The 12,444-nt window shown below is 41.3% G+C and overlaps 1 protein-coding gene and 1 long non-coding RNA gene across 6 annotated transcripts in view; both read right to left on the bottom strand.

The window, feature by feature from the left end:
• ABCC8 (ATP binding cassette subfamily C member 8) overlaps positions 1–2,374 on the bottom strand; it is a 65,426-nt gene extending 63,052 nt beyond the window's left edge. For 2 of the 5 annotated variants that reach the window (XM_071762360.1, XM_071762359.1), the window contains exon 1: positions 393–2,364. In XM_071762360.1, coding sequence (XP_071618461.1) covers positions 393–582 — 190 coding nt within the window. In that variant the 5' untranslated portion in view covers positions 583–2,364. Of the gene's footprint in view, positions 1–392 lie in introns of all 5 variants that reach the window. The other 3 variants (XR_011729528.1, XM_071762358.1, XM_071762362.1) reach the window with 3 other exon arrangements.
• A 1,478-nt stretch (positions 2,375–3,852) lies between these two features.
• On the bottom strand, positions 3,853–10,121 carry LOC139804783 (uncharacterized). The gene is made up of 4 exons (XR_011729533.1): positions 8,085–10,121; positions 6,418–6,597; positions 5,653–5,851; positions 3,853–4,550 (listed from the first exon to the last, which is right to left on the bottom strand). It is a non-coding gene; the product is annotated as an uncharacterized lncRNA (long non-coding RNA).
• Positions 10,122–12,444: the final 2,323 nt, after the last annotated feature.

Consider the following 12,444-nt stretch of genomic DNA (forward strand, 5'->3'; position numbering starts at 1 on the left):
ACCTCGGAAAGCCCCCGGCAGAGGGAAGCGGGCACCATTGCTAGGAGCGGAGGGATGCTCGGAGAGGAGATCACAGGAACATCCCGGAGCTTCCACCGCGTCCGAACGCCCTTTGCAGCCTCCGCCTCCCCGCACGGCGTAGAGGGAAGGCCAGGCGGGGGATGCACGGACGGGGGGGGGATACACGGCGAGGCGGAGGATGCACGGCCAGGCGGGGGCGAGCGAGCCGGGGATAGAGGCGGGGGGGGGGGGAAAGCCAGCACACACGGCACGGCAACGCGGGGGAGGAAAACCCACGGCAGGACAAAGCAAGGCGGGGGAGAGTGCAGAAAAGGTGGGGGGGCAGGGGAAAGCACAGGCGGACAAGGCAAAGGAGCCCCGTCGGCACTCACCGATGAAGAGGATGGGGAAGGTGATGAAGAGCAGGAAGACGTGCGGCACCACGTTGAGCGCGTCCACGAAGCAGCCGTTGTTGAGCACTCCGTGGTCCACGTTGTAGGCGGTGGAGTTGCCCTCGTCGCCGCAGAAAGCCAAGGCCATGGCGGGACCCTGCGCGCAGCCGGGCGCCTCCTCCGCGCACATCCAGGCGGGGCCGGCGGGGGCTGCGCTGCTGCGGCACTGCCCGCACCTGCCGAGGAGCGACGGCGGCGGCCGCCGACCCGCCCTGGAGCTGCCCCGGCGGAGAGAGGCACCGGCCCGGCACCGGCCCGCCCCCGGCCCGCCCGGAGGGTGCGCCCCGCCCCTCGGCCCGGCCCGGCCCGGTCCGGGGTGCGGAGAGAGCCAGACGAGAAGGGGAAACAGAGGCTGCCGCACGGTGATCGCTTCGGAGCGACCGGGGGAGGCCCCGAGGGGGACCGGGGGGCGTGGGATAGGGCTGGGGTCCGGGGCGGAGAAGGATGCGTCCCTTTCCTGATCAGTGCGAAAGCACCGTGACAGCCCCTCGGTTATCTGAGAGCAACATCAGTGCTTCAGGGGTTTTTTTGGCTCTGTAATTCAGCATTTTATGCAGCGTTAGTAAGACAGCACATTTAAAAAGCACTACTAAATTCATGCTGACAGAGAAACTGAAAGAAGTGTATTTTTTAAAATCTTGTCAGCTCTATACTTTTTTCTCTACTATGACAAAGATATTATTAGATTAAAATGTGTAAACAGCTGTACCATTTACTCAAAAGAAAACTCAGTATCATATCCTAAACAGCTCTTATGTTCATGCTCTATCTTTTTTTATCCCTAAAATGAGTTCAAACCCAACTCCCCTCCATCTCCTCTGCCCAAGACTGTTGCAGTCTCGGGGGATCAGACCACTAAAATTTGAGTGGGTTTCACATTCCTCCCTATGCAATTTTATGCATGCCACAATAACTGATAATTCAAACTTTTCAAACCTTTCTGTCTTGAATAGAAGGTAGGCTCAGCTGAGCCAAAGCCAAACAAAAACTCTAATCAAATACCTTTATGCTGGGCAATAAAAAGACTGAGATTCAGATATCTAGGGGATGTAGCCATCAGATACTTAATGTTAAGATTCATTTTAAAAAATGCTTTATCTTGGAGCTCCTTTTATTCCTAAACCAGAAATGCCTGCATATCCAAGCATAACTCTTCAAATTGCAAAATTAAAACAGAAACAATTCGGGAAATAACTCCAAAATGACAAATTTCCTTGTATTTTTTCTTTAATGATTAAACTTGACATAAGAGATAATTTGATTTCTAGGACAGACAGCTCCACTAATAGACCTGAAAATTACTTTTGTCATACTGCTTTCATTGATCTTGCTGTCAGACAGAGAGGCAGAAAAAGTAATTCTCTGCCTGCAACATACCATTTCCTGTATGATCTTTTAAGTCTACAGCAGCGTGGTTAAGAAGAAAAATTAAAAGACAAACCCTAAGCCAAATCCTGTGTATATGTGTTTTCAACTGTTAAAGTTTCATTCACACTGGAAAGACTGTAATTATTTTAAGTTTTGGACAGAATTCAGCATTCGTCTGAGCTTCTGGTTATGCTCATCTCTGTTATCCTAACAGTTATTTAATAAACACTACATGGAGTTGATTTAAAAATCATTTATATTTTAGTATATCCTGAGGCCCCAAGTAACACCAGGGCTCTGTGCTACACATGAAAAAATACTTGACAGTATATACTGAAATTACAAGGATTTGGGGGAGGAATCATCATCACCTTCACTATGGCCCAAGAGCTAAGCACAGTAATTGAAAGTCTGCTGAAGTCTCCAAAGGAATCTGGGAACTGAGCTCCCATCCACAACTTCTGCACAGTCTCTGCACCTGGAGAGCATTTTCCTTTACTACAAAGTATCAATCATAATATTTTTGAAAACATATTCCTCAAACAATAAAAACATCAGTAGATTTTGTAGTTGTGAATCTGAAACTCATCTTTTCGATGGTTTTCAAACACAGCCAAGGTTACATAATCAACACAAGGTTTTAAAATTCATGGTCCCAGTTCAGGTCCTACAACAGATGTGCACCCTCCACAGAGCTAAAGGTGAGTCAGAAATGTGTTGGCAACCTGAACAAAAAGGTGATAGATTAAATAGGGAGTGTCTTGGATTACAACTACTTCATTAAATACTAAAAACCAAAACAAAACAAAAACCAAACCAAACACCACAAACACCACCACAAAAAACACTGAAATATTTGCTAAACCGAAACTGAACACATTTGTGCACACAAAGTCTTTAGATAACTTGCACTTCCAATAACAAATAATTTTGTCCCCGCTGTCACAATGAAGTCAAGAGTGCTGAATTTGGGCTGGTTTTGCTCATTAAAACATTCAATGACAATTTCTTTATCAGTCACATATGGTGAAGTATTTATTCTCTGACTTCATTTCTTGTAATAGGTTGATCTTATTCTGCAAAGCTTAGATGTGGTTACCTGCTGTGTCAAAGGACCAAATTGGGCATTGGGAGAGGTTACAGAGGATTTTTGTTTTTATTTTTTTCTCAAAGCTGCATTTTTGTAAAGGTTTTTGAGAACAAAACTATTTCTCAAAGTACAGAAAAGGAACACTATGAAACCAACAGGCAGACAGCTATGTTAGCTGCATGCTGCTAATGCAACCTAATTTTTCTCAGAAGTCCCACTAGATCTTTTCCCCTTCACTCTTTTCTGACTATTTCTGTATCACAAGTCAGTTTCCTACTTCACTGTTTCAGCACATCTGCCAGAAATGAGAAATTAAGTTAGATCCTGGCAGCCACCAGCACATTCAATAGGTGAGAGGAAATATTATGGAAGGACTTGGGTTACTTGAAATTCAGTTCCACACAGACAAGGGCAATATTTTTAATTCAAGGACAAAACCAGTGTTTATGCTAGCCTTGGAATCTGAGTTTTCTACAGGATGCAGGCAAGTTTGGGCACCTGCAGTAAAATACTGACACTTCAGAATTGAAAACCTCATATGGTTTTTAACAGATAAAAATATCAAATGGAAGTTTTCCTTTCCTACCTTTGTCATTTGCTTCTTGCTCCTCTTTTTCAGGTGTTTTGCAGTGACCTCTCTTTCTCAACAGTGCAATGGAGGGGAAGTGGTCTATCCCTAAAAATCATGTTTTGATGTGATGGATCACTCTGCAGGTTTTTGCTCTGGTTGGCATCCAGAAAGACACACAGGAAAGAAAATAATTTTTTAATGCTCTGACCAGCCACAGCCCATATCCAAAATTACTTAGTTACACATATAAATTTAAGCATCAAGCAGGAAAATTTCACTCTTCCATGCATTTAAAAGTCACTAATTATCAAGAGGAGATCTTAGCCAGAAAGCAACATTTAATAAAACACATCCTTATTGTAATTTAGAATTTGCTAAACAAGATGTACTGATCTATGACTTCCTATTAAATTTTGTTTCTAGAGGTAGAGAGGAAAAGCAATTTATATCAATGTGAGGAAATAACCAATCCCTTTCAAAAACAAGCTGGGAAAGCTTGAGAGGAAAGAATTGGAGAAAATCACCTCCAGAGAAAACTGTCATTTTATTTTTGTGGAACAAAGAACTCCATTCTATTATTTCATAGAAGGTATCATTGGAAAAAGCAAGTGAAATTTCTTTGCAATAATTGTCTAAGATACTACTATTAAAAATTGTGCAATTAGCATAATATTGCAGAGATTCACAGAAATGACTGGTTTACTCTAAATAAATCTCATTAATTTTTAATTGCTGGGCCTCATTAAAAATGAAGAATGAACTTATTAGCAAGCAGATCTATCTTAGAGTGTAAAAAAAACACAAACTCTTTTCTTGGACAATGATCTTCAGGAAAAAGAGGTGTTTCAGATGAGAACAGCTTATTTTTAAGTGTGTGCCACAGATATTCAGTGAAACTAATGAATAGGAGCTCTTCTGCATCCACTTGTTACATCACCAAAAACAATGGCATGCATATTACTGATTCAGACACTCAGTTTGTTTCCCACATATTACCTAGCAAGAATGCTTAGCAGTGCTTCTTTTCATCACTCAGTCTTCACAGAATGCCATTCTCCTTTACCTGTGACTGAGGAAGCCACACTATGGAATTGTATGACAAACAATACTGAAGTTCTTGGATACTCTTCAGACACCTTGTGGCTTCAAGCTAGGTGCATGGTGTCTATCATTAAGTTATTTTATGAGCTCATTCTCCAACACAAAGCTGAACATCAGGAAGGCTCTGAACTAGCTCCCCAGCTGAACATCCTAGTGCCATACAGCCAGGGTTGACTTGGCTACACCTCATGGCACTTGAAACCACTCACTCTCTTTTGAAATGTTAAACAAGCACTCTGTGCATTTGGGGATACCTGGAAAAATGAATCAACTGAAGGGCTGCAGGGTATTTCCCTTATTAGCCTGACCTAAGGATATACCCAAAGGTCCTCTGTTATCTTTCATCACCAGGATTCTTCACAACAGAAAGGACAATCCTACCCAGGTGGTGATTTCCTCGAGTGGCAGTGCAGTCCATCTACAGCTGATTCATCCTGCACGTATTTTGTGCAGTTGTCACCCATCTTCAGTTTGACTGGTTGGTGCTCAACACTGGAAAATATTTTCAAGTTGAGCTCAGAAATGCTGAGACAACCAAAGAATCAGTAATTTTGGAAAAATAATTCTTGAAAATTCCTTCCTATATATAATCAATCATTATCTCCTACAATCTCCGTATGATCTCACCAATCATATTCTAACTTAGTTTATTTTTCAGCATCTAAATGGTTAATATTTTGTGTCCTTTCTGTGTAGTACTTGTACTACAAGTGTTGTGTTTTCCCCAGGAGAATAAGTTGAGTGCTGTGGACTAACTCATGCCAATAAAAAGCTCGTGTGCTGGCTCCTGTGTGGCATCTTTCAGCAAATGTTATTTTTGTTACTGATCCCGTGTTAGTGTGTTTGTGGTGCTTGCCCTGTATATGGACTCGTGTATTAAAAGATTATTTTGCCTGTTTATACAACAAGAATCACAGGCACTAACAAATAAACACATAACCAGCATTAATTTCTGAAAGGCAACAGGGTTAAAAGTCACTGGCCTTTCTAGGAACGATTCCAAAACCAGAAACTAGACTGAAAACTCAAGATTTGTTTGTTAAAGATCATTAGAAACATAAGTAAGTTACCTTCTTTCATTCTCAGGAAAGAAAATAGTTTTCTTTTGTAGTCACAGTAGAGTTTTAGTTAGCTGATTTGTTTGTTCTTCACCTGGGAATTGTTTTAGGTTACCCTTGATTTATCCAGTGGTTAAAACTGACACACCAATCAATGAGAGAGAACTTAAAGCTTCCAAGCTTCCATTTGAAATGTATTTTTCTTGTTCCACTATTTGACAAAGTCAAACAAAAAAATTAATAAAAAGAAAAAAGAATGTTGCAGTTTAATGGGGTTTTGCATTACAGATATCTTTTCTGTTTATTTTTAATAGATCACAATGTGGCATTTATTCTAGTACTTAAAATAGAAAACCAATGAGAACAAAGATAACATTAAAAAAAACAACACCAAAACTATAATTATGGACAAAAACTTGATCCTATGTGGCCAAGACTGTTTATTCCCTGTTTTGGTTTATCATATTACTAAGTAATTGTCAAAGGCCCAGTTCAGAAAGCTTTCTTCCTGAGTTCAGCCCACATGATGACTACATTTGGGATTTTCAGAGGCTCAAAAGAATTAAAACAATCAATACTCATACAAAATACACAGAATATTAATTTAACTAGTTTTCTACTCAGTAAGTAAACTCCTAGGCAGTGGGAACTATTCCCACACACCACCACCTTCCTCCCCCCACTATTATTTGCTATTTTTACTCAGCCAATTTTAACCTGAAGCTCATGATTTCTTGGAGTAATATAGTTGTGTTTGTGTACAGCAAAGCACCATACCTGCATTTGGAGGCGTGGAAGCTTTTCATGGAAAATAACCTCAGTCTGCAAGACTGTTGTGTGGCAGCAGAAAATCCTGAAATTCAAATTGTCCACAGCCCCAGCCTCCAAACCAGCCAGAGATCCTCTGCTCTGCTTAAGGAGTCTTTATACTGTCAGTATTTAGGAAGAATCAAGTAACTGTTGTAAAATGGGAAAAAAAGATAACTTTGCAGCTTTCTCAAGTCGTGAAACTTGGCACTACTCTTAGCTCTCTATAGCAGAAGAAAAGTACTTTTTGAAAAATACTGTGTCCACAGGGACTGACTACTAATCTGTAATGGGAATATGCAAGACAAACAATATCAGACCCTCAAATCACTATGCCCTATATAAAATCTTAAACTGGGTAAACTGGCAGCATCAGGGGGGTTAAAACTATTTGCAAGTTTGAGACACATTAAATGAGTATTTTTGGCCAAACAAAAGAGGAAAACTTTAAGTAACAGCAAAAGCAACTGCCCAGCACAGAATGCAACAATAATCTTGTCAGTGTCCAGAAAGCAGTATGTCAGTATCCAGAAGGCAATACAAACTAGAGGAAACTTTCTGCATTTTAGCAGTCCAAACGTGAAGAGGGATGTCATGAGCTGAAGCTCAGCCATGGGAGACTTTCTCATACAGTCATCTGCTCTCTGCTTTTCATCTCCAGCATAACAGCAATGCAGTGGAGACAACAAGGAATCACATCCAGCTGGAGAGCACTGACAAGTGATGATTTTCTCACGTATGCCAGGCATACACGCTCAGTGTAACTGGGCAGGAAAAGTAAGATTGTTTTCCACATTATCCCAGTCTGGAAACTGGCCAGGGCTTTTTAAACAAATGCTGAATTGCTTTTTCTCTCATATAGGGTATTACCACTGCATAAAAGAGAAGTAGCCATTTCTCCATTTGCTTGTTATCATTGGCCATGAAAGCTCAAGATCCTGTAAAGTAAGGAATGGAGTGTGCCAGAATTAGATAAAATCTCCTTTTTTTCATGACTGGGGGACATGACAGATTGTACTGGTCATCACCCCATGATTAACAGACTACATTAATTACAAGGGAAGAATAATTGAGATTTAATCCTTGGGTGTAATTGGCTTTCTAGGAAGATGGTGAGATGCCTTCTATAAAAATCACTTGCATTTTGCTACTATAAACAAAGGTAAGCATTTTGTCTCAGTGCAATCTATAAACCTAGCCACTTTTCCCCATCTATTTACTATGGCATTTTGAACAAATCTTTTCACCTATATATAGGTTTAAATGCACCATTAAAAAGGCAATACTGAGAAATGTTATCATTTGAGAAGGTATGTAATTCATCAAGTACTTCAATAACAACAAAAAAAGTGTTTCTGCATGTGTTTTGTCTGGCTGGAGGCATAGAATGTAAATATTGATGTAGTTTAACAAACAAATGAACAAAGCTTTCCTTCAGCAATGCAGTCTAGGACAAATATTTTAAGTAAGCCAAACAAATTAATACACTCAACTAACTTTTACTGTGAACAATCCAACCACAAAATATGCCCACCCACCCAGATTTAATCTGGTCTACAAGTGTGAATATGAAGTTGATGGAATCAAATTTTCTATTTCAATAAGAAAAGCAAATTTTCGAACTATGTTGTACCCACCTCTCATTGTTAGAACCACTGGTGAGAAATTTGGATGTTAGTTGAAGAACAGACTTGTTCCTGTTGTCCTCTCAGTCTGGACCTTGTGTCTTGATCATTTGGATGATTTGTAGACCACAAGATGCCACATGCACCAGCTTCTTTTAACAGTGATGATTTATTTGGAAATAGAAAATTTACCCATGCCCTGATGTATGAGATATAAGATGGGGAAGCTGCCTTCCCCTCTGTGACAAAAAAGCAACCTCAAGTCAAGAGTACAATGAACACACCTCAATCACCTCAGTTCCTCTGTTCTCTTGATCAGCTACAATTATTTTCTGTATGAATGGCTTGATGTTTACTTAAAGTGATTGCTCTGAACTGAAATTCTGCTTGAAGAACTCCTTAGTTTCCAGTTCCTGCTGTGCATGTCTCTCTTTTGCACTATGGTGGAGCTGCCTCCATTTTGCTAAAGAAACAGTACGTGATTTCTTCTGTCCCATCAGGTTAATTCTTCATGTTCAAAAATTGGTCTGTCATGGGTTACTGTTGTGGTGTTTTGGAAGCAGGGGGGCCATAGGGGTGGCTCCTGTCAGAAGCTGCTGGAAGGTCCCCTGGTTCCAATCCTTGTCCCACTTCTGCCCAAGACCGAGCAGATACGGGAAGCTGGTGTGCCTCTGTGAGCAATATAGTCAAGAAAGGGAAAAAACACAAAAATTATGAAAAAAGAGACCTTCAGAGCAGAGGAGAGAAGGAGGTGAGAGAGCAGTGCCAGAGCAAAGACACCCAGGTCAGTGAAGAAGGAGGTGGAAATGTGCCTGAGCAGAGGTTTCCCTCAGCCTGTGGTAAGATGGCGGCTGTGTCCCTGCAGCCACGGAGGAGCGCGGTGGAGCAGTCCTTGAAGGTCCACAGTGGGGGAAACGTGGATTTGTAGCCCCTGAAGTGTCTCAGTTGGGCAGGTGTGAAGCAGCAGCCTGTGCAGGGTTGCAGAGAGGGGCAGATGTGGATCTGCAGCCATGGAGGACCCCGTGCCAGAGGAGGCGACTGTTGTGAAGCAGCCGTGACTCTGTGGGCAGCCCGGGCGGGAGCAGTCTGTGCCTGAGGGACTGCTCCTGGCGGGAAGGACTCGCGTCGGAGGAGTTCCTGAAGGACTCTCTCCTGTGAGAGGGACCCCACGTTGGAGCAGGGAAAGAAGGTGAGGAGTCCTCCCCCTGAGGAGGAAGGACCAGCAGAAACCCCGTGTGGGGAACTGACCCTGAATCCCCCCTGCCCGTTCCCTGTGCCCTGAGGGGAGGCGGAAGTGAAGTGATCTGGGCCCAGGAAGAAGGGAGGGATTGGGGAAAAGTACTAAGATCTGGCCATATTGTCTCTTTCTCCTTGTAGATTAAATTAGTGCTTTTTTTCCTAAAAACCCCATCCTGTCCTAGTCTTCAATCATGAGCTTTTGGGTGGATTTTCCCTCCCTGTCTTACAGTGGGGATGAGCGAGCAGAGGTCCGGTTGGGCCTAAACCCTGACAATGGCCTCATCACAATTCTCTAGGAATAACCAAAATGAATATATGCATCTCTCTCTTTCTCTCTGTCCTACCTTGATGCTAGAATTGCTGCTGATCAAAATATGCTTCTTGGTGTCTCTCCTCTTCAGATTCTGGGAAGGAGGAGGAGAGTAACAAAAAACATCCACTTGAAAAGTTATCGTTTACTTAGCTTCAGAGGTTAAACCCTGAAACCTATTTCACCCTGTCAAGAAAATATTTATCACACAATTTTAACAAAAGCTTAACCAGTGTTTCTAGCAAAATCTTTTCTACCTCATCTTATTTATATTCTGGTAAGTGGCCTTAATGCTGAAAAGCCTCAGTCTGTTACCAGCATGACATGGGGGCTGAGCCCTTCTCTTGCTAAAGCATCCAAAACTGCTTAGGAAAGAGGCAGTCAGAAGATAACAAAAACTCAGAGAAAAGTAATTTGAAACTTTGTTACTGGGCACAGGGTAGCTTTACACAAAAAGTAAGTATGAGCAACTTTCTTCTCACTTCCCTTTGTTTGGAAGAGTCATTCTTGCTCAGTTTACGTTTGGAGGGTCTCAGTCTCTCCCAGTTTTTCTTCTAAGCACCATACAACAAACTCAGTTATAGCTATGGAAGACTAAAGAGTTCCACCGATGTCTGGAAGAGAAATGGTGAGAAAGGGTAAGTGGAAGACAAGACCAGAAAATGGGTGGGGGGGTCTGTTGGGAGGAATATCCTTTAAAAATTATATTAATAAAATGAAGAGGAAGTGAAATTCAGTATGAATACAAGAAACTCAGCATTAGCAACAACCTTCCATATCTCCAAGGCTAAGGCATCCTTTCCCTTCAAATTTTGACTTCAGACCTCAATACTTAGGGCTGAGCAATATTATTGAACTCAACCTATGGAAACAGGATTGGCTCATACAAATAAACATAAGGGTGTGTTTAAGTGTTCTGCTGAATCAGAGCCTTGGTTGTTCTCATCTATGGTTACCTTAGAAGGGGAAAGTATCTATCAAGCAGAATTACTTTTCAAATATGTAAAGGATATCCACTGCTAATCATGCAGCAGCTTTTGTGATACTGGATGAAGCAGTTATCTGTCTTTCATCAGACTCCACTGTTTCTCCATGTAGACAAACAGTCTGAGCTGAACAACAGCCCTTCAGCCTTTCAGTGATTGTGACACTAATAGTTTAGCACCTTCATTACACATTATTATACATATCCAGCTTCACAGTCCAGAGAACATTTTTTTTCTTACCTGTAATCCATTATCCTCTTATAGCTGAGCATATTTCACATTTCAGAAAGTTCCTTTCTAGAGAACAGAAATCTTATTGATTGCTTTTTCTGAATCTGTCTCCACTTCCTCTTTCATCTTAGCTGCTTTCCGTGAAGATCAAAAATAGCTCAAGTCACCTTGTTGTAAATATAGATAAACCCCAAGTCCCACCAAAGTGCTGTAATATTATGTTTCCTCCAGTAATGCAGCAAAGGCAAATGTACTAGTAGAGGAAGACGTCCCAGAGAGGCAAACTTTTTGCTGCCATCCTTAGGAAGAAGGAAAGAAAGCATCTCAGTCAAGCTCCATGAAAATAGATTTCATGACTTGTGCACAGCCTACCTGGAACCTGCTCAGATTTCAAATTATGTTCAGATTCCTAAATTATGAATCCTTAAAGTGATAGAGTGGCAGTAATAAATAGATCAAAGTCTTCCCATCTAATATTGATATGGATATTAAACATGTAATGCATGTCAGGGTTCTAATTCATGGGCATGCACAGGCTCTCAGAGCAGATGTGAAAGTTTCTAATGTAATTCATGTTCCAGTTCAGTAACTATGAGGGAATACTAAAGACAATGCTGTGACTACCATGGCCAAGAAATTCCCAAGAGAATAAGGATGGTTAACAGTTCTGAGAAACTCTTCCTCTGGGTTATTATCCCATAAAGAAAGACACTGTGTTTTAGTGCTCTTAACCAAACAAACAGCTCTGAGAAACTAAATGTATTCCCTCTGAGATTACTGTGAATGAAAAACAAAAAAACCCATCTTATATATTAAAAGTGGTTTGAAGCACTCATGATGCTGTCATTGAAGTACTTGGACTTCTTCCTGCTTTGTGCATCAGGTCAGAGTTTCCATACTCCCAAGGGAAATTATGGATTAACTGAAAAAAAGAAAGTCCCATTTATCCTACAGTTTTCTTTTCATAACTGGCTTGAACGAATAGGGGTGAGGCATGGGCACATGTAGTGACTATTACAGCCACCAGAAAACAATGCAGGAGCAACTCAGACAGGTACCCGTTTACATGATTTGCATCTGGACACACACTGGATTTGCATCTTTCACACACCAAAACAAATGAAATGTGCTCAGAAACTGTATTTCCTTGTAGCTTTCTCCATCTCCTTGAACTGTCTGGCAATTTAAATATGTCATCCAGCCCCAGGGCATTGAAAGCCAGAAATAAAGTAAAAAACTACCTGGCTAATGACTTAAGATAATTTTAAGATTGGAAAAGCATCTTTTTTCTAACATCGAGTCCTTACATTGCCTAAAGCAACCTTCACATCCTAACAGAGGTTAAACACAAAGTAACACTTCCTTATATACACAAAACAATGACCATAACTATTTCCTCATCTGCCTCATGCATTTTAAGCTGCACCTAAGCAAACCAAGTTAGCAGGGTAGATGTGAAGGAAGTTTTGTGACTAAGAGGCAACTGTTGGTGCTCCCACATATTTCCCAGTTCAGCCTTCTATGTTCCTTTTGTCTCTGAAAAAATAATGCCAGTAAAAATATTTGACATCTAATCTTGAAGTTTTCTATCTTATGTTTCTTTCAG

Source organism: Heliangelus exortis, chromosome 18 (assembly GCF_036169615.1).
Source record: "Heliangelus exortis chromosome 18, bHelExo1.hap1, whole genome shotgun sequence".
NCBI classification, from domain to species: domain Eukaryota; kingdom Metazoa; phylum Chordata; class Aves; order Apodiformes; family Trochilidae; genus Heliangelus; species Heliangelus exortis.